The 22,825-nt window shown below is 41.4% G+C and overlaps 2 protein-coding genes across 7 annotated transcripts in view; one reads left to right on the forward strand and one right to left on the reverse strand.

The window, feature by feature from the left end:
• The window catches only part of LOC134533212 (very long chain fatty acid elongase AAEL008004-like), a 197,824-nt gene that overhangs the window by 20,685 nt on the left and 154,314 nt on the right, over window positions 1-22,825 (forward strand). The gene's annotated exons all lie outside the window — the stretch shown is intronic.
• LOC134533447 (golgin subfamily A member 6-like protein 2) lies at window positions 14,300-15,046 on the reverse strand. The gene has a single exon (XM_063370970.1). The coding sequence runs from the start codon at window positions 15,044-15,046 to the stop codon at window positions 14,300-14,302; it is 747 nt and encodes a 248-aa protein (XP_063227040.1).

Consider the following 22,825-nt stretch of genomic DNA (forward strand, 5'->3'; position numbering starts at 1 on the left):
AAATTGTTCTGATAATATTAACTGCAAATGTAAGGCATTGTTTCACTGGAAACAAACATTTAATAATTAATAAGTAATTTTTGTCTTGGGGTGATTACGCTCAAAACATGGGCCGCTGTACTCCGCAGTTCTCTGCACGTTTTCCGTGGGAAACCACGCCTAGTGCGCGCGGCCATTCAGCGTTCGATCATCTACACTGTTGGAAATTACAGTAAAAGTACGGACGTTTCAACGAAGATTTCATCTCTTCGTTATCTCAAGATTGCTGAATCTTTAGAAACCACGCCGTATTTCGACCTCAAGAGTTATTTTTTTTTTCTCGGTAGAAACAGGGTATACGCATACGTGGAAGAAATAACTGATAATGCGTGAGTCGTGAGACAGTTTTTGAATTTATTTTTTCTTACGTTCCACGTTTAGTTTTGTGGGTTTATGTTCAAAGTAAGTGATCTTTGTACCTGTGCATTTGCGAAGGTAATCCACCAGTTCACGAATATTCCTGGCAATTAGTAACCAGCGCTCTTGGTAAATTTAAGGTGAAAACCTTTTTAACAGTCTTAACACCATTGGACTATACATGTGTGTCGTACCGTGAAGCTCCTCAACCATTTTCCAGCACCATTCGGCAATAGAGTTTTTAAAAATCCTCGTTCATCGGCTCAGCGGCATAACCTTATTGTTATATGTCCCGAGGGACATATTGATGTTCTGCGTAATTTTGATGTTGTCTGTTCGCCGGATGTGGCCCAGACCTCAAGTATTGGAATCTCGCCGAAAGACTTTTGCAGCTTCGCTCGTACAAGGCCACCGAGATGGGTAATCAGTGCGCCCACTAACATTTCTATCATTCGATACGGCCCGAGAACTTTCGGGACCCGTCTTTGAAGCCAGGGACAATTGTTTAATTTGTGGTTAGCTTATGTTCTTTACCTATTTGCATGCCCACGGAGAACGCGGTGCTTTAATATCTCGCAAGTATGCATTATAAAGGGTTTGTTCGTGCAAGCGTGGCAGGGCTATGGGGGTAGCAGCAGCCACGCTCTTGTGTGTTTTCGGACCAATCACGGATCTTTGTTACAGCTATGGCGCGTGTTCCCCGTTATTTCAGTTCAGTGCGGCGCGTCATCCACTCGGTGGGGACCCAAGGCCAAACACGGCCCGTAACTGCTCGGCATTAATTCACGGTGCGAGTTTAATAAAGACCACCACCGGAATAGCCGTGTTCTCGGTTAGTAGGGTAATCTCTGTCTCCTGCTGTCTGCCGGTCACGTGTGGCGACTTCACGACTCGCGAGTCTCGCTCTGCCCGTGAACCAGCGCGCAGTGCCCGTGAACCAGCGCGCAGTGCCCGTGAACCAGCGCGCAGTGCCCGTGAACCAGCGCGCAGTGCCCGTGAACCAGCGCGCAGTGCCCGTGAACCAGCGCGCAGTGCCCGTGAACCAGCGCGCAGTGCCCGTGAACCAGCGCGCAGTGCCCGTGAACCAGCGCGCAGTGCCCGTGAACCAGCGCGCAGTGCCCGTGAACTCCAGGAACCCCAGTTCCTAGCTGGCGAATCGCGATCCACCAGTAGCATCTACTGGCAGGATGTGGCAGGACTTGGGTATTGTGCGTGGGAAGTAAGCTGGACTCCCAATCATCCGTTTCATCCGTCCGTCACCCGTCCGTCCGTCAATTTCGGTCCGTTATTTCTCTCGGCAATTATTACAGACTCTCAACCATCACCCATCCGTCCGTCCTTCACTATTCTAAAATATCAGTGCTACAACTTTCCGCCACATACTTTCTCAATTGTACGTAAACTTTTGGTGAAAATAATTTACTTGGGATGATTAAATTTTGTTTTTATGAATGTGATAATAAGTTGACAGGCGGGAACCGTGCTTTGACAAGTGGATTAAACGGGTGTCGTCTTAAAAATAACATTAGTCATGCCTTCAATAAATAAAATTATGCTTTTATTACTACAGAAAGAAGCTATTTCTATCCAGGCTTTTTCCCTCAGTTGCTTATCCCAATAGTCTTTGCTATATATATATATATATATATATATATATATATATATATATATATATATATATATATATATATATATATATATATATATAATACAAATGCTCCCTTTCCCGGACGTAATTTATCAGCATTTCTTCCGAAAAGCTCATTCTCATAAGCAATCTTTACCATTATTATGACAATAATAATCGGTCAATACGACACAGCCTTCTATATATTGCAAAATAATAAAATCGAACACTGTTTTCGAAAAGTCGTATTGAAGACGATCGACTTACAAGGCGGTGGACCATCCGTTGGTCCGTCAAAAGCTACAGCTTGGCAAGGTTTTGACGGACGGACGGACGGACGGACGGATGGAATTTTTCGGGCCATCTAATTGGCTGCAGGTCACGTGATTGACGGACGGACGGGTGACGGACGGATGAAACGGATGATTGGGAGTCTAGCTTTAGTTAATATAAGCCAGTTGTAAACTTTTTTTTTTTCAATAAAAGGGCCAAATTATTTTCTTAGCTAAAGTGCTGTGGGCCGCACTGTAACGAAACACACAATATGAACAATCGTTTATTCAATTTATCGCAAAATATATATGTCTGTATTTACTTAATTTTTGCCAGCCGTCAACGAACCACCAGAGGCCATTAACCCGTCCTCCGAACCGTTGAGAGCGTGCAGGATGTCCGACAGATAGCGCGCTCGGCAGTGCTTATCGCTGAATGTGGCCGACAAGGCAATCATGGATCCATCCAGAGGCGTCAAAGTGCCAGCTATCCGGCTACGGTGATGCCAGTCCAACACAGGAGACATTACTAGATAATGACAGGGGTAGGAGCGGTGAGGGGTGACGAGGTAAAGATCAGTGTAGGTAAATGTAGCCCCCATAAGTAGAGGACATTAACCTAGTCAACAGCCTGTTGACAAACATGTGGCATGTGGGTATTCAAACATGTGGTGGAGTGTGGGGGACGTCAATGGTGGCCACCTTGGTTCCGAAGCTTGAAGACAGGTGGCGCCAGGGGTATTTATTTGTACAAAATCTTGCTGTGTCTGACTTCCTAACCGAGGGATGCAAGCATGTTGAGGTTAGAAGGCAGAGTCGTTATCCACTGGGCTATTAGATCATTTGTAGGATAAAGAAATAAGTCCTCTTTAAGGGGCCCGCCTCGTCAGGGGTGTATGTGTGTTAGTGAGGCGGGATGATAAGCGCGACGCTCGCTGGTGCTTCCAGCGCGGTATCGCCTCTAAGCGCAAAGCTCTGAACTGGCGCGCATTCGTCTCGTCGTCACAGGATAAGTGTGAAATTTGAGCGGTGACCGTAACATTATATTGCGGAGAAATGAAGATAAAGGTGTTATGCAAGCCCCTTAAGTGCTTTCAAGAATCTGTACTGATTCTTTTATGCCTAAAAATTACTCTGAAAACACGCGTTTTAGTCATTTTAACGCTTCTAAAAATACAGTTTAAAAACTTAATCCGAAATTAAAAGTACTTTTCGGTCCTCAGCGAACTCTTAAATGCTATTCGTAAATAGGCCCCACTCGGATATCTTGAGTAGTTTTGAAATCGCGTTGTTTTTCCTGAAGCTCTGCACACCGTATGTGCGCCCAGGTAGGCGGGCCCCTTAAGGCAATAGTATAGTGATGTATGGTAGGGAGCACCACATTTAAAATTTAAAAAAAATAATAAGTTTCCCAGAAGGCGCCAAAGAATGGCCGTGTCGTCTGTTAGAGAGCATCTCATTTATATTTCCAAAACAGTTGCCAGAGGGTGCTACACTCAAATTTAAAAATTAGTTGCCAGAGACTGCCACCATTTTAGTGCTAGAATCGTCCGCTAAGAAGCGCCATCTTGGAGTAGCTTTTAGTCTGCTAGTGCATTTTTTTTACATGCAGAGAGTGCACAAGACAAGCATTTAAAGTGCTCCATCCTTCGCCATCTTGGATTTAAAAATATGTAGGCATGCTACACGTAAGTTTATATTCCTTAAGGGGCCCGCCTCGTCAGGGGTGTATGTGTGTTAGTGAGGCGGGATGATAAGTGCGACGCTCGATGGTATTTCTAGCGTGGTATCACCTCTAAGCGCAAGGCTCTGAATTGACGCGTAGTCTTCTCGTCGTCACAGGATAACTGTGAAATTTGAGCGGTGACTGCAACATTTTATGGCCGATAAATGAAGATAAAGGTGTAATGTAAGCCCCTTAAGTGCTTTTAATAATCTGTACTGGTTGTTTTACGCCTAAAAATTACTCTGAAAACATGCGTTTTAGCCATTTTAACTCTTCTAGAAATACAGTTTAAAAACATGATCCAAAATTAAAAGTACTTTTCGGGCCTCAGCGAACTCTTAAATGCTTTTCGTAAACATACCCCACTCGGATATCTTGAGTAGTTTTGAGATCGCGTTGTTTTTCCTGAAGCTCTGCACACCGTCTGTGTGACCAGGTAGGCGGGCCCCTTAACATTTATCAGTAGCACGCACGAGATGCACAATATATTTCCTTGTTAAAGTCATAGTAATTTGTATGCTTATGGCGATAGTGGTAGATATAGGAATACTCGTATGTCCAAGACAACTTACACTAACAAAAATATTCTAAAGATGTAGGCATGGTATGTAAATTAAATAAAATTATTTGTACGTGTATGCTTATAAGGTTCGTGATTAATATTCATACCATGATTATTGAACAGATTTTTATAGTAATATATGGAGAAATAGCTCAGTCTTATAGGCATACTTTTTAAATTTAAAATTCGTTAGCTAGATCAAAATTAAGGTTTGTTTGTCCCTTATGCGTTCCTAAACCATCGATTACGATGAAACTTTGGTGAGTGTTATGTGCATGTCCACGAAAGTTTATGAATTAGTACAACCATTTTAAAATAGGTGGCACGCGAATCGTTTCAACAAATGTGTGTATTTAATATCATTTAGCGGCAGTTCGTATGTTTTCAGTGTATGAGTGCGCGCGCATAACATGAATTAAATATTAAATATATTGTAGAAAGATTTTATAGTAAGATAGAGAAAGTGAGATAGAGATAGAGAAAGATAAAAAAAGTGAGATAAAAATATATAAAGATAGATAGATAACGTGGTATAGATACCTATATAAAGATAAATTAATGACAATCTGCTGGCAATCGACTATTTAAAAATCGCTAAATTTGCTGTGGTGCACTTCTTAAGAAATCTTTATCCATAAACCTATTTCCAATGGTTATTCAGAGGAATTGAAGAATTCAGCTGATCGCTGCGGCAACATTTACATTTACAGAACTTTCATTTAATGTGAACCCACTCTTTGATCAGAAGTTATGTTCTTTTTCGTGATGATATTTCATGCGATGTATACGAAGAGTAATGTACAAAATGTTATCCCAACCAGTGTAATTCGCTTGTAAATTAATTTTTCCCTTTATTGTGTTCCCATTAGTGTTTTTATAAATATCTGATTTTTTAACATTTTTCCGTGAGCATACAAGCGTATGAGCGATATTTGGGAAATGTCATGAGCGCATTAACATCTACTGTAACTAGTGTCGCCTTTTACGTTCGCGTTAGTTTTAATTTGATTGCTTGATCAGTTAGTTTGGTCACACTCTGCCAATAATAGTTTTTTTTTCCGGTAATGTGTTTTTTAAACATAATTCAAAAACTTCATAATTGCTTTCACGTGCTTGGTTCCAAGCAGTTGGCTGTCTTGCCCAAGAGTCATAAGTCATAGCTGCCTCTTGGGCAAGTATGGGTGTTTCAATACATACCCGTAGTAGCCCGAGGGGCAAACAAACGTTTTACAATCAGTCACGGTTGATTACGACTTCGCGATTTCTCTCAAGCGACTATATTTTTAAGCTTGTATATGTTTTTTTTTTGCGAACCTAAGGTGGTACTACTGAAGTTACGTTGCAGCTATAAACCCATCACTGTAAGTAGTAATATTGCAGTCGTGTCAAGTAATACGTCATTACTGATTGTACATAACGTAATGTTCATGAACACACATAACTACATTAGTTTTTACCACCAAGTAGAAAATAAGGAAGGCTTAGTTTCAAGCACGGAACAACACAAAACAATTTAAAAACGATTATAAAAAAATTGTTTTTAACATTATCTGCTTAAGGCTCACTGTTAACTCGGTAAATGACTGGCACGTATCGTCTCTGTTTTTCAATCCTGCGCAAAAGAGAACCTAATTATCGGCCTCTGCGCCGATCTAGAATCCACAGAAAATTTTAACATGAAAGAACGTACTACAAAATCGTTATAATCCATGCCCTCGCTTGTGAAGAAACTCTGTGCTGCATCTGCCGTTTCATTTAACTGTTTCCTGGACGATATTTAATTGATATTCAACTTTTAGCGTTGAGTTTTACCTCGACGGTTATTCGCGTTCTTTTTCCTGCCCAGATGGGGGTTACAACCCTCTAAACATCATCCTTGCTGCACACTTATGTGGAATCAGGGCGGTAAAAGTGAGGTAACGTAAATTGTACGACAGCATTTAAATTTATTCTCGAGAAATATTTTAAAGGTAAATGACATATATATTTGTAAAAATGTCCAGAGAGTCTTCCAGTACAGAGATGTGTAAAATCTAACCTCGGTAACGATTAAATTTATATGTTCATGTTGCAAATACACTTATAATTCTAAACTCGGTGGACATGAAATTCAACGTAGAATATTTTTTAAATAATGCCCAGCATGATAAATACACGCAAATTGTGTTTTCAACTACATTTATGGATGCTAAACACGTAGTTTCCGCACCTGCTGCTAGAATTTGCTGCTGGAGTAGCTACCGTACGTCAACTATCAAATCATTCCAATTGCAGACAGAAACTTTAAACTATATAATGAAAATGCTCCGATAAAAACGAAAAAGACTTGAAAAAAAATATTAAACCCCGGCTTTGGAACTGAATTTTATTAAAATTCCGCCCATCTTGTTAAAATTCATCAGTTAATACTATAAAGTTTCCCATTTGACTTTGTGAAATTTGTTTGGCTCCATCCGCCATAGGTGGTGGTTGCACATTTCCGTTCCATGCGTTCTATTTACGAAATTAATCTTACTAAATTCCGTATACCGAGAGCTAAGATGTTAAACACACAAAACATTATAATAAACTTTGGCAACTATTGGCGAAATTTGTAATATTCGGTGATTTCTATCTAAACACGTGTCACGACACGGCGTTTGCAATCGAATTGAGCCTCCTTTTAGGGGTCTTAGGTTTTGTAAAAACATTTTTCATTTAGACCTTTTAATATTTTTTTTCTTCAGAATTTTCTGCGAAATAATTGCGACAGGTCTTTGGTGAATATTCTCCCTTGAGGAAACCACTTGGCCCTACAACAATTACTCTGGTATTAATTCTCGCCGAAATAAGTAGTAATTTGATATAAATTACTGGCGTGGGAGTGTCAGGCTCCTAGCATTACAAATTGCGTGCGAAATAACTAAGAAGCGGAATGGGAATCGAGCTCATAATTGATTACTTCAATATTTGCTTGCATCCTTTCTGGATGATATATATTTTTTATTCCCTCTATTATTGTTACGACCTATATGGGAAGAACTGGGTTGGTAAGGGATAGACCACTTTTTATTACAGTTTTGTTAATTACTAATCTTTACAGTAATAATAAACAATTGTACTTTAAAATGACAGATCACAAATCACTGGCACTTAAAAGTGTTTATTCCCAAGTCACTCAATGTCTGTCAAGTTCTGCAGTTCGCACTCATCACTGGAGCTAGGCTCGACAGTGGTTCGCCCCTTACCTCGCGTCTGTCCGCACACACAGTCACGAGCCACTCAGTCGCCGCACTCTCACGATCCAAGCGAACTCAGAGTCGCGCCACTCTCAGAAAAAGGAGGGGGGAAGTGTGTCTCTCTTTCCTTTTTTGCCGATGTCGCACCTTCGTTCTCGGAGCTCCGGAAGAATAACTAAAAATTTTGAAAGCAACAATTCTAAAGATCTCTGTAAAATTGTTTTGTGAAATAGAGGAAGAGGAGATGATATTGTGGGCTACCTACTCTAACTCATGGCCGATTTCTTACCCGATGCCACTGGTCTGTGTGGTGTGTTACTGTGTGTGATCTTTTCGCTGTCTATGAAAACCCCAAATTATTATTATTTTTTAATTCGTTTGTTTCCGAACCACAAACTCCAGCATGATCTGGAATGCTTCAGCATGTTTACGTATGCTCCAGATGTTTCACTTCGCTCCATAATTTTCTAAGAAACATTATTATGCTACTGCATGCAATGCACCACTATGATCCACCAAAAAAAAATCAGCATGCACGTGTGCATTTTCTAACCTGCTCCTTGCTCCAGAATGCTGGTGCATGATCAAGCGAGGAAAAAAAATGCTACAAACATACTAAAATGATTTTAATGCCTCTCGTTCTTCAGTAAAATTTTTTTTTATTTACAATGCGATGAATATAATATAGTTTGAAGTTCATTGTTAAAGCAACGATGCATATACAGCATAGATAAACCAAAAAGCGACCCGTTTTCACAGCGAACAGATGTTGGAACTATTATACGACAGGATCTCACTCGTCAAGGTAAAAACCCTTCTCTCGCAAACCCGATTGTGCTGAAGAGGACTACTCACTTTCGTATTTCCAAGTTTCAAGACAAGCATTTATAACGTGTGTCTTCTTTAAACGAAGAAATAGAACAATGCAGTTGATAAAATAACAAATGTTCAATATTTTACAAGGTACATTCAATTAAAATGTATATTTGGCCAATAAAATACCAGTTTGTGATAATAAAAAGTAATTTTGGCGTCAACAATCAGAATGTTTTTTTTATAATGCTAGTGCGGATATAGTACCCTCCGCCCGCAGATATGTTTGGTGAGCTCCAACAGTTTCTTCGTGAGTTTGTAGTGAAATTAGTTTATACGGGAACTATACACGGACTATGCATTTCGTATACGCCTGTAATGCAATCATCCGAGCAGCGACTAAAGTCTCGAAGATACGTGTTTTTTTTTTTTTACAGGAATGTGCCAAGTTTGTTATTTGTGAGAGCAGGTTGCAGGAACGAGTTTTACATAACGTCATTCGCCCGGTTTCGCATTCTGTTAGTTGCCATCGCCGGTTTTGCTGGCTACTTTTTGCCATTTTTCCCCGCTCGAGACGTGGGCAGTTTATCAGACGTGTGCGTAATGGGCGTGTAAGAAGCTGCCAAATGTTTAATAATGTGCTTTCAACTTTCAAAGTAAAAAAAAAAGTTTTTTTTAATTGCTTACGCCTTTCTTTTAAGATACTATTCCTTTCAAGATACTATTCCTTTCAAGATAAGTACTATTCCTTTCAAGATAAGTACTATTCCTTTCAAGATAAGTACTATTCCTTTCAAGATAAGTACTATTCCTTTCAAGATAAGTACTATTCCTTTCAAGATAAGTACTATTCCTTTCAAGATAAGTACTATTCCTTTCAAGATAAGTACTATTCCTTTCAAGATAAGTACTATTCCTTTCAAGATAAGTACTATTCCTTTCAAGATACTATTCCTTTCAAGATACTATTCCTTTCAAGATACTATTCCTTTCAAGATACTATTCCTTTCAAGATACTATTCCTTTCAAGATACTATTCCTTTCAAGATACTATTCCTTTCAAGATACTATTCCTTTCAAGATACTATTCCTTTCAAGATACTATTACTTTCAAGATACTATTACTTTCAAGATACTATTACTTTCAAGATACTATTACTTTCAAGATACTATTACTTTCAAGATACTATTACTTTCAATATACTATTACTTTTAATATACTATTACTTTTAATATACTATTACTTTTAATATACTATTACTTTTAATATACTATTATTTTGCAGTGGGCAGGTATTTGAAGAAAATTACGGAACTACCTTTACGGATTTGCGTATTGATGCCTTATTAGGGAGAAACTCTTAATTGCCGAGACCGAGACTGTTTTTTGAAGTTTAGCATTTGGCCCACTCACTAGATAGTAGCTTTAATAATATATTACTAACATAGCTATATTGATTGTGAGAAGTAACGCTAAGCTATTATCAGGAAAACACACCAGTAAAAATTAATCTACCTTGTTTTCGTAGCCACATATTTTGTGGCGTTACATACCAGAAATTTTGCATTTCCTACTAATTTATGTAGAACATGCTTTTTTAAAATTAAAATAAAAAACTCGTGTGTTTCGCACTGTTGAATTAACACTTTGGATTTCAGGCTCCCGTCCGAGTTTTTATTCTAGTGGTTAGGCCCAACCAAACAGATAGCGTCGCATGTCGCGCAAAACATGGTGTCAGTTTCCACCATAAGTGTGGCACTTGTACATCTACCGTCTTGTTCTGTGGCGCGTGGGTAACCTGAAAAATGCATGGGTCGTGATTGAGACACACGGTCCCCTTTGTTGCAAGTATGGTGACATCGATTCCGTTCCCCCCATCCCACGAGGGCTGCGCACAACACAATGCGCGTTGCGTCAGCACGTGGGACCCCCGTGCAACAGGGAGGGGGGGGGGAGGGGGGTGGCGTGGGAGGACTGATGGAGACAGACGCCGTGCCGAGGTCAGTCGGCGGTACGCCCAGGTGCGACCTTCAGACGTACCAGAGTCCCGGTACACCTACCCAGATTACCGTGTCTGTTTGACGGTACCCGAGAAGATCGCTCGGGTAAGCAAATGAATCAAGAATTTATGAAAAAGAAAAAGAAAAAAACTGATAGTCAAAAAAATATCGCGCAGTATTCACTTGGAATGGAAAACCAATTACGGTGGAAAACGTTATCTGCCCTGGCCGTAACGCGCTGACGTTGAACGTCCCTGCAAATTTTGAAAACAAATTGCAGATATTTTCAAGTAAACAGTTGGTTGGCGAAAACAGGGTTAGGGATCTCTCTCATTAAAAGCAGTCTTGGCTACACTATTGAAGCACAACACACATTTAAGTCGCCATATTTTTATTATTTGTAATATTTACAATTTTTTTTGCACCAACCTTTAACCTGAAAATACAATTTTTCCACGTGTGGCTGGAATAGTAGTATTAAACGTTTACATTATCCCCATAACCCCCCCCCCCTCTTCTACAACCGCCCAATGACGCATCATTTTAAAACCGTACGCACGGGCGTTAGCAGTACATAGAGCTAATGTTGCATTTACTATAAAATTTTATGTTGTCATTCTATTATGAGCTTAACATAACAGTGTTTATACTATTTGCATTAAAGAACACAACACAATTTTCTTCGTACTTTTTTGTGTATGTGTCTGAATGACACCCGAACTTTGGACTTCGTGTACCCGAAAGTACCCTAATGTAAAAAGGTAAGTGTACCCAGATTGTGCGTACTATGGTTGGCAACACTGTTCTGGAGATAGATCGCCTGCCTGTTTCACCGCGCACAGGGGTGTATGTGTGAAAAAGTCAGGACGATAAGGTCGACGCGCGGTGGTACTTCTAGTTCAATGTCACTTCTAAACGCAAGGCTCCGAAATGGCGAGCGGTCTTCTCGTCGTGCATGGGGCAAGCTGGAGATTCGAGTGGCAACCATAATATATGGCGAAGAAACGAAGATGAAGTTTTAATGCACATACCTAAAAGTGCTTTCAAGAATTTGTACCGGCGTTGTTCAAGAATTTATTCTAAAAACACGCGTTTCAGCCATTTTCGCTCACCGAACTAATCATCTGCCTTCTTTGTATTCTTAATTTTTTTTTCGTAAATACCCTACTACTGCCATGCTTGAACAGTTCGTTTTTTCTAAAGCTCTGCCAGTAGCAGCCCTAGACTTTGCGGGGCCCTGGGTTGTTTACTTTTATGGGGACCCTCCCCCGGGAAATTTCGAAAAATATCAACTCTTTCAAACAGAATGTTAAACCAACCTGGAACTCAAATTTCGACGCTAGATGTGTTAATTCAACTTAAGAAATGTTGATGTTCTCTCTTGATAAACTATCCCCTGGTCAGTTTTACAAGTACTTTCTATCAAATTCCGGTAGAATTGCGTAATTTATACATGGCTATAAACACCTTACAAGATTTTTGTAATAGGAAATCTTTAATTGAATTTTCATTTGACCAGCACTTTAGTTAATTTGCTAGTAAAATTTTAATTTTCCTTTTGCCACCAATGTCACGGGGCCCTGGAGCTACACGCCGCGACTGTGGCGTGATACATCTGGGAGTACAGGGTGAAGCGTGTCTCGTGCTTGAATCTTGATCGCAGTTTTCGTGGCCAGTGACAGTTTATACCTGCTCTCGCGTCCAGGGTCGAGCTCATCCTCCGAGGAAGTTATTTGCTCGAAGGTTTGGCTTGCCGTGTTGCCAGCCATCTTCAAGGGTCCTTATACGATACTCTTGTACTGCTTCAAACCATTTTAAACTCACTTCAAATTTGGAACAATCGTGGCTACCACGGGCGGATAAATACTCGGCTACTATTGGTCATACGGAATAACGCAAAACGGAAGAGACGGTGAGTTTTTCTAGCCAATTTTTTTTTCCGTTCGTGTCCGCAAGCGTGCCATTTGTAGATTCTGTTCCGTGATTTACGTATCCGCGTACGTGATCCGTGCGGTTGTAGAATGGGCCTGACTGTGGATACGTATCACACTTAAACAAGGTCAAACCCTAGGAGACATGACATTGTCAAAGATGGTTGAGCTCGGAAACTTCCCTGTGCTGTAAATTATTTTTTGGGCGCTACTCATTCTCAACAGTCCGGCATGGCGGCCTGACGCTCATCCGGGTTTCAAGAAGCAACTAGGCGGAAGATCATTTGGCCGAAATTTCGGATAAATGACATTCGGTCTAGTGCCTGTTCGGTCTAGTGCCTGTTCGGTCTAGTGCCTGTTCGGTCTAGTGCCTGTTTGGTCTAGTGCCTGTTTGGTCTAGTGCCTGTTTGGTCTAGTGCAGAGTCCCCTCTCATCCCAGTGGAGGAAAGTCTCTATAAAATGTGCGTGTAAAATACGTTAGTGGGTGAGATGACACACCCTTTCTTTTTCGAAGGTCCTATTTGATCTTTAAATGTTCTTTGAATGATTCTTGCAATGGGTAAGTTTGATTTAAAATAATTTAATGGACATACGCCATTTTCTGGTTTTCACGGGTTGTCGCCAGGGGCGCAACAACTAAATTTCCAAGGGGGGGGGGGGCAATATACTTTTTTTATAAAGAATCATCGATCCTCCCTATTGAAACGGGGGGTTCGGGGGTACTCCCCCCGGAAAATTTGTATTTCAAGGTGGAAAATGGTGCTATTTAAGTAGTTTTATTATCTAAAAATTGATTACACAGCACTTTCTTTGCCCCCGTGTGCCCCCACTTCAAGGTTTCAGAGGGCGGGCAAAATACCTTTGCCCCCCCCCCCCCCTGTTGTTGCGCCCCTGGTTGTCGCAGAAAAACCTCAATAATTGAAAACAAAGATGGAACAAGCCAGTATCAGCTGACGTCAAATGTTAAATGTCTATTCAAAGCAGGAATTCAGTATATATTATATATAATTATATATAGTTCTAGCGCTGACAAAACGGTTGTAAGGAGGACAATAAATGCAGGAAAAAACAACAAACTTGGTCAACCGAGTGATGCACAGACGGACCCCACTATTTAACTGAACCCTTACGTAATGTGGACGACACGACGGCAGCACGGATGAACACAGTAGGCTTTCAATGACCAAATAGTTGCGACGTTTCGGGAACTGGCACAAAGACATTTTTAAAAAAAAATATGGGTTTGCACATCGGGTCCTCAGAACCTTAGAAAATCGACCTTGCAAAACGAATTCGTAGGCGAGCATTCCAGACGCAAGGTGAACTGGTAGGCGGTGTTTAAACGGCGGGCGTGACGAGTCTGCCCGTCGCGACCACAGGTCTCCCAGCCACGCCTGTTCCCGTGGCGGGCCCCGAAGGAGAACTTCTCGCCGCGCGAATTGGGCGGCCTTTGCTTCCCATCGTCCTTGGCGGGCCTCGCCTGGTCCTGCAGTCGCCGCGGCCAGTTGGTCCTTGGTCCTTGGTCCTTGGTCCTCGGTCCTCGGTCTTTGGTCCTTGGTCCTCGGTCCTCGGTCTTTGGTCCTTGGTCCTTGGTCCTTGGTCCTCGGTCCTCGGTCCTCGGTCTTTGGTCCTTGGTCCTTGGTCCTTGGTCCTTGGTCCTCGGTCTTTGGTCCTTGGTCCTTGGTCCTCGGTCCTCGGTCTTTGGTCCTTGGTCCTCGGTCCTCGGTCTTTGAGCCTTGGTCCTCGGTCCTCGTTCATTGGTCCTTGGTCTTTGGTCCTTGGTCCTCGGTCTTTGGTCCTTGGTCCTCGGTCTTTGGTCCTTGGTCCTTGGTCCTTGGTCCTTGGTCCTCGGTCCTCGGTCTTTGGTCCTTGGTCCTTAGTCCTCGGTCCTCGGTCCTTGGTCCTTGGTCCTCGGTCCTCGGTCCTCGGTCCTCGGTCTTTGGTCCATGGTCCTTGGTCTTTGGTCCTTGGTCTTTGGTCCTTGGTCCTTGGTCCTTGGTCCTCGGTCCTCGGTCCTCGGTCCTCGGTCCTCGGTCCTTGGTCCTTGGTCCTTGGTCCTTGGTCCTTGGTCCTTGGTCCTCGGTCCTCGGTCTTTGGTCCTTGGTCCTTGGTCCTTGGTCCTTGGTCCTCGGTCCTCGGTCCTCGGTCCTCGGTCCTCGGTCCTCGGTCCTTGGTCCTTGGTCCTTGGTCCTTGGTCCTTGGTCCTTGGTCCTTGGTCCTCGGTCCTCGGTCTTTGGTCCTCGGTCCTCGGTCCTCGGTCCTTGGTCCTTGGTCCTCGGTCCTCGGTCCTTGGTCCTCGGTCTTTGGTCCTTGGTCCTTGGTCCTTGGTCCTTGGTCCTTGGTCCTTGGTCCTTGGTCCTCGGACCTCGGTCCTCGGTCCTTGGTCCTTGGTCCTTGGTCCTCGGTCCTCGGTCCTCGCGCGGCCGTCGTGGGAGTGCCCGGAGCCAGCGGTCGGCGACATTCTTGCAACCCCGCACCACGCAAACCACGCCATCAAACATGGCTGCACGACTGTTTGTACTTCATGGCAGACCTTTTATTCCGTGGCGCTGTGTGCGAGGTTTGATCTCGTATGTGTCGGGCAGGTTTTTTTTTTAGTTACAGCGAGGTACTTGAGGCCCTCTCCCCCCCCCTCCCCACTCCTACCACAACACGATCAGTAGGCCTATGGCTTCCAGCTATAGCTTGGGATTTTTCAGTGCGCATTTAAATGTGCATTTGCTCTCTTTACAGTGCACGACCCCTGCCGTTAGTGCTGTCCTTGTTTCTCTGTGCTCTGTTGCCAGATGTACACCAATGAGAAGAGAAAAAAAAAATGTTTTAGACAGAACTTTGTAATGTAATGAAAACATTTTTTAAAATTGTTTTTGATGCACTAAATTTTGTAAAGTGAAATTTGGAATGAGAAATTTGGAAACGCATATTCCTGTTGTATTTCATCAAGAGCAATTTCTGACATTATTCATTATGTATTTCTAAGCAGGGGTAATTGAAGGACGTCATCTTGTTTTCTACTGCTTTTATTGTATACATTTCTTTGAATAATTTCAAATTAAAAAAAATAATATTGTTCTTTTGAGCAAAACATATAATATTCTAAACTCACTTGTTATTAATAGTGATTAACTGCTACGAACAGTTTCTCTTGAGAAATAACAATCGGTGTTTTAGCATTAATGTATCATTTTTGTCAGCATGACTACAGCTGTGATAATGCTGTCAATAGACACTAATTGATAGTCTAAAAAATCCACAAACTGTAAAAATAAAAATATATATTAAACTTATTTAAAGATGGTATCTACAGTAAATTTTAAGTGTTAACAAGCTGGTCAGTATCGAACTGGAGACAGTGGACGCCGTTTACTCTGTGCTGCGATCTAAGCGTTAGACAGATTATAGGACTGCTCAGCCCGAAATGAAAGTTTTGACTGAATTGGGGCCCTCTGTGCTCAACATCAGTCCAGGTGCTCAGTTCGGACCGAACAATCCCAACTGAAGCCTACCCCGCACACGATAAGTCTTGTGGTTGTTGTTGCTGTTAGATGTATCGTTTCATAGCAGACTGTGAAAGAAACTTTGGATGCTGCAGTTGCACGTCTAGTAACAAAAGGGAAAACAAACAAATTGCATAGCAACCAAAGAGTGTAAACGAAGAAGTTTGCTGCAACACTCAAGATGATGAACCGGTTGTCAGGACTGACAGTTTGACTGGCGGGACGCTGATCCCACACAGTTCGGACTGGTGGTGTGTGGGGACCTCTACAGCATGTAGCAACGACGTCACAGTCCCTCGGGGTCATTACGAACACACACAGTGTGTCTAGAACACGGCGAGCAACGTAGTTAGTGGAAATTACCGAAGAAAGAAGCTATGTCAACAAGGACCTAGAATGTTTCGTTGAACTCATGCAATTGTTTTGTTGTGACTGTCACAGAACAAGGAGGGAGAGATACAAATGCGACTCTTGCAGTGGAAACTGAAACCATGTTTTGCGCGACAAGTGACACTATCTGTTTTGGGCCCATAACTACAAGGGGGGGAAAAAACTCGGACGGCAGTTTAAAATCTAAATTGTTAGGTTTATAATGTTAATTTAACTACTTGGCGACTAAATGTTAACCACTAAAAAACTAATTGTATTTGCAGGATTCACGGCCTTTGGCAGTTATACACCTACTGTGTTTATTCGTTGTCATGTCTGGCCCGTTGTACAGGAACCAGAAGTTTTGTACTGGCAGGTCCATTGCTGCGAACTCATGTCGCTGCTGCTGCGCACCGACAGGAATCTCGTCCCTTTGCAGTTAGGGATGATAGCTCGGAAAAATGACATTTCAGGTTCCAAGTATCGATAATTTGGCATTGATATTTTAGTGCGGCGTTTTTTTATATCGATATTTTGTTCTTATAATATCAAATTTGAATAAAATAATATATTTCAATTAAAAAACAATTTTACTAAAATTATTATCTGTAAATAAATTTGGCAGAAGAAAATAGTGAACTTATGGACCGAAGGCTTCGGAAAGAATAAATTATTATACAAAATGAGGGGGAAAAAGGAAAATATTGGGAGTTCGCTGTAAGGAATTTTATAGGTTGGTAAGTTGAAGCATTGCTATGCAGTGACAGGTCGACGAGGACGTATGTCTAGTAAACTGGACGCGAATCGCACACGTGTTTTCTGCGCCCGCCGCTAGAATTCGCTGCCTGGATAGAAAATGTCGCTTGCCACCATCACGTGCAGATAGCAGGTCGAAACACCCGGAAATTTTTGAATATTAGAAACTGCTGCAATAAAAGCGAGAAAAAAAACTTAAAAAATTCTTAACCCCTACTTTGGACCCGAGTTTAGACAGGAATTTTATTAAAATAATGTATAATTTATTAAAATTAACTAAGCAGTTAATACTATTTCCAGTGACTATATTTGAACCACATTCCTTAGTCAACACGCGCGTGCCCTACCTCTGTGCAACTAAACCTATTGGGAATTTAGAAGGAGAATATGTATTATAATAATTATAATGCAAGTTTTCTGATGTATTCTAAACTTGAAATTAATTTTTACTAGGGCTAATGTAGTTTACCAAATACTTTCCAGGGTAGTTTTACTACTAAAAGTTACATTGGGCACACCAATACATTTGGTATGCCCCTTAATATATACGAAAGTGACTATATACGGCCATCGCCATCTTGTTTACACATTTCCGTTCATGATCTTCCGTCCCATTTTCACGAATACTTCTACTAAATGCCGTATACCGAGAGCTATGATTTTTACTCATTAAAAATCTGTTTATAACATTTAATGCACAACACATTATTTGAATATGCCATATCTCTTTATTGATGTGCACTTTTAACACGGTTCTTTCAAGACCTTTAAAATAACAGTCACATATAACTTGGATCAAATATCACCATCAGGACCATGGCTGTGCTGGATAACCGAATAAATGGATAATAGAAATCTCATAATACACATGGACAGTAATGAGATTTCACTGTGGGCTTAAAACTAAAATGAAAATAAAATACTTCAAAAGTAAATAATATATACATATTATATTTAGTTTAGAAAACTATTAATGCGTGTAAAAAGTGTAATGATTGTAAACTGTACCTAGCTAAATACATATGGACTACTATAAACATTACTTTAAAATAGGTACACATTTTTTTTATATGATGATGGATAAAGCTGACAGGTAAACGAGTAACTGTTGATTGCTTTCTACGGTTAGCGATTTCAATATACTGCAACGAGTGGGAAAACCGGTTCGAAAGGATAGCTCAGTTGATTATTATTTATTACTAATATATACACCTAAATTTAATAAAGAACGCACGGATTAATCTCTGTCCACAAAATTAATCTCACAATGTTCAGTCAAACATTGAGCCCGGCTCGACAGTGGCTCGCTCTGCTACCAGTCTCACTGCAGTCCTGGACAACTGCCTGCACCACTCGCCCATATTGACCCGCAACACCGTCCCGGACTGTCGCCCGTCGCACCCGAGTGCTACCAGCGGCTCTCGAGGCCTCTCGCGGGTCGCTGCCGGGGAGGCTCTTCCTCGGTCGCCGGGCCTTCAGCCGCCGAGCAGGCGCGCAGGGAGCTCGCGTCACTCTGCCGTAGGTCCAGTCCGCTCTCCTATCGTCGGCCGGGCCCTTTTATACCCGCGGAGCCGGCGCGTGGAAGCATCCAGAAGCATCGAGAAGCCTCGTGTCACGTCTCACGGGTCCCCGACCCGGCGGCGCAGGCCTCGCTCCTCCCCCGAGGCGACGACCCCAGAAGTCTCCAGACTGCTCGGTGCTTTGTGTGTTGGTAAATACCAGGTCGTCTTTGAACCTTCCAGTGACTGGGAGCGGTGCGGAAGGAGGGGGAGGGGGGCCGTGATTGACAGGCCGCTAATGGCCTGTCGACCGCTAATGGCCTGGCGACACGCACCTCTACCCCATGGGAGGGGGGGGGGGATTATAGGGTTCTTATTTTTCCGGAATCCGCGTCGCTGGACAGGCCAGCGAACCTCGAGCTGCCACATAACAATATGTTTCTTAGTTGGACTAATTAGGTTGACTTGTTATGAGGTTGACACCAAAATGTTCACACCAACGGCTCCACAACTTCTCTGAAGGCTGGTATTCCGATTAGTGGCGGAAAGAGAGAATCAGGTGAAGTACAATCGGCAGTGGCAAATCAAAGCCATCAAAATTATAAACTTATTAACATCATTCCACCAAGCAGGAGGTAAAGGTCCCAATGGATCAAGCACTCCAAAGCAAACAGCACAGGGTATGTGTTTGAGAATATGCACACGGACTCAAACAAAATGTGACAAAAATAATTCGGCACCGTTTTGTATCCCTCCATGAATGGCAGGGAATACCACTGCCGGACTTGACATTCACGCGAGCGCTAAACTAGTTTCTATGAAAATGATTAGTTTTACCTAAGAAACGTATCACTATTTTCCTTCTAAAATTACACCTAAAATAGTCGCCTAGCTTCCAGCTATAAGTAGTGACGTGTAGATTTGCTATATATACTGTTGTACGGTGAGATATGTCGGTGGGGGAGATGGGTCGGTAGGTTGTAGGAGATTTATCTCCTTTTCTCCATAAAACTTAATTTTATTCAGTGTTATTGACGTGACAACGTCTAATAAATCGATGAACGCCGGCTGCACGCACGAAAAAGTGTCCCGTTACAACATTGTCCCGTTACGCTCATTGTACGCTTGCGCCGCATCTATCTTTCTTCCACTCGATTGGAACAACCATCGATTTGACTTTTTCGAGGCACATTAAACTTGAAACACTCCCATTCGTTTCCTACTTTTCCTATCATCGTCCTATCCTTAACAGTATAACTCAGATTGGAAGAAGTTAAATAGCAAACATGAATAAAAGTTATAGTTAAAATAATCTATTCGTTAAAGTAATAAACATATTTGAATTAATGAGTGCAAATAGAAGTAAATTTATCAATTAAATTGTAGATTTCATTTCACTCCTTCTTTGTATCCATACAAAATAGTGATAATTCAATAAAAATGATTCAATTTTATTCATAAAAGTATGCAATCATTTCATAAATGTTTTGTTATGACTTCACGTTAAACTATCGTCCGTAAACCGACTTTACAGACAACCAATTATTTTTTTATCAGAACACGATGTGGTTAAGAGGGTAGTGGGTGGAATCGCATTTCTGCTCCGCGAGACGCTTTTTGGATCATCTGCCTCGCTCACCATGGGTACAGGGCCGATGAAGGAGCAGTAATTTATGCCTCGTCACTGCAAACAGTAGATATGTATTAACTGGGTCAAGCTGTGAACCTTTAATGAAGCGTATATTAGTTGCCTTGTGTAACTGTTACTCCAACTGCAGCCGCTGACGTGAAAGTATTGGGGATGTCCTCTTCACACCAAGGTGGTGAGGGGTAGTAAAAAAAAAAGGGAGGGGGGGTCCGTCTGTAAAGTCGGTTTACGGACGATAATTTTACGTGAAAACTTAATAATAAGAAAACATTGATGAAAAATTGCATACTTTTTTAATCTTCAAGTATTATTTACATTTTTTTTTGCAAATTTAATTTAAATAATTTATTTAAATATAATCACGAACAATTAGTTTTAAAAAAAAACCGCCTTGAGCTGTTTGATATTATAGATTTTCTTGCACGATGGTTGGCCGGTTCTTGCACGCTCGGCTCAGGCGGAACGTGATAATTTTTCGTGCGTGCAGTTGGCGTTCATCGATTTATAAGACTTTATCACGTCAAAAAAAAAAACAGCTTGTAAAGATATGCCAGTTCATTTAATGTTGATAAATACATTAGATGATGCAAAATAGCTGTGTTAGTGTAAAAAAAGAGGGGGAGGGGAGGGGGCTGTGATGCAAACGGAAGTGGAAGCGCGGCGACGATGGACGGAGCTCGGCCTCAGGGTCACGTGACAAGACTCGCTGGCGCGCGCAGTCTCGTGCGCCGGAATAGAGCTGTCCCCTCCCCCCCCCCCTCTTCTCTTCCTTGTGGCCGTTCCCGCCTTTTCCTTCCTCCGCACGCCCCTTCCTGGCGGGCCGCCGCTATTGTCGGGCCCCAGAGGTGGATATAGCCCGAGTGTCTCTTGTGCGCGCGTTTACAACCGCGAGCTGCAGACACCAGCACAGGTGTGTCATTACGAGAAGCCTAAGATGCACATCAAGTTCTGTCCCTGCCCGAACACGCCCGAATATTCACCTTCGGCCAACCTCGGGATTTGTTTTATTTTTGCGCAGGAAAAATTAATTCAAATATTAAAAGTGGTCGGTTAGGTTAGCTACATTAAAACACTTTAATGGACGGTTAGTTAGGTTAGTATTAGTATAGCTACATTAAAGTAAACACACACACACACACACACACACACACACACTTATATATATATATAAACCCGAGGTTGGCCGAGGTGAATATTCGGGCGTGTTCTGGCAGGGACAGAACTTTATGTACATCTTAGCTTCCCGTGCCATCTGAACCCCGGAAATGACGACGCCATGTTGTAAATGTAATTATTTCAGATCAACAAGTATTTAATTTCTTTCATTTTTAGGTGCATTATGAAAATTTCATTATGAAAATAATTCATAATCTTAATATTCTTTACTAGACGAAAACACTGCTATTTTTTAAATGAATGTTCTTATTTTTAATGGCGCGAACTCTTGTTTCATAAAAGACTGTAACATTTTTATACAAAACATTATGTGTGTTATTTTGAGACACACATCCCCCCCCCCCCACACCACACACACACACTTCTATTAGTAAAATTCAAACCACTAGAGGTGAATTATAACGCTAAACCAGAATGACGATAGTAAAAAAGGTTTACTAATAGAAAGTAAAGATTACACATTTATATGTTGAACAAATGCAATGTTAATACCGGACACACATTCTGCCATTTGTTGGACAAGTGGTGACAACAACAGCCTCGGGTTTTGTTAGAGAACGTTGCAGCTGTCCGGTATTATTCTCTAGTGTATTCGATGCTCAATGGATTAATGTTTACCAACACAACTATCAGAATTATGCTGATGTTAACGAGTCCTTGCGTTTTATTACAAATGGTACGCCAACAGAGGCAAGCTCTTGTTTAAATTATTATTTGTAACTCTGTATATATGTTAATGCCAGTTTAATTTAATATCAAATAAATACTGCAGTGAAATCGGGACATGCTGACATGTTACGAGATTAGATAACGCTGCATACGCCAAGAGTCAAGTAGTTGTGCACATACATACATACATACATTACATACATACATGCATACATGCATACATGCATACTACAATAGCATACATGCATACATGCATAAGCATACAAATCATACATACATCAAAACATACAACAACATACATACAACTACATACTTACATACATACTAAATACATACATACATACATACAATTACATACATACATACATTCATACATACTACATACATACATACATACATACATACATAACAACATCATACATACATACTATACAACATACATACATACTACAACATACATACATACATACATACATACATACATACATACATACATACATACATACATACATACATACATAACATACATACATACATACATACATACATACATAAACATACTACATACATAACATACATACATACATACATACATACATACATACATACATACATACATACATACATACATACATACATACATACATACATACATACATACATACA

Source organism: Bacillus rossius, chromosome 6 (genome assembly GCF_032445375.1).
Source record: "Bacillus rossius redtenbacheri isolate Brsri chromosome 6, Brsri_v3, whole genome shotgun sequence".
Lineage (NCBI taxonomy): Eukaryota > Metazoa > Arthropoda > Insecta > Phasmatodea > Bacillidae > Bacillus > Bacillus rossius.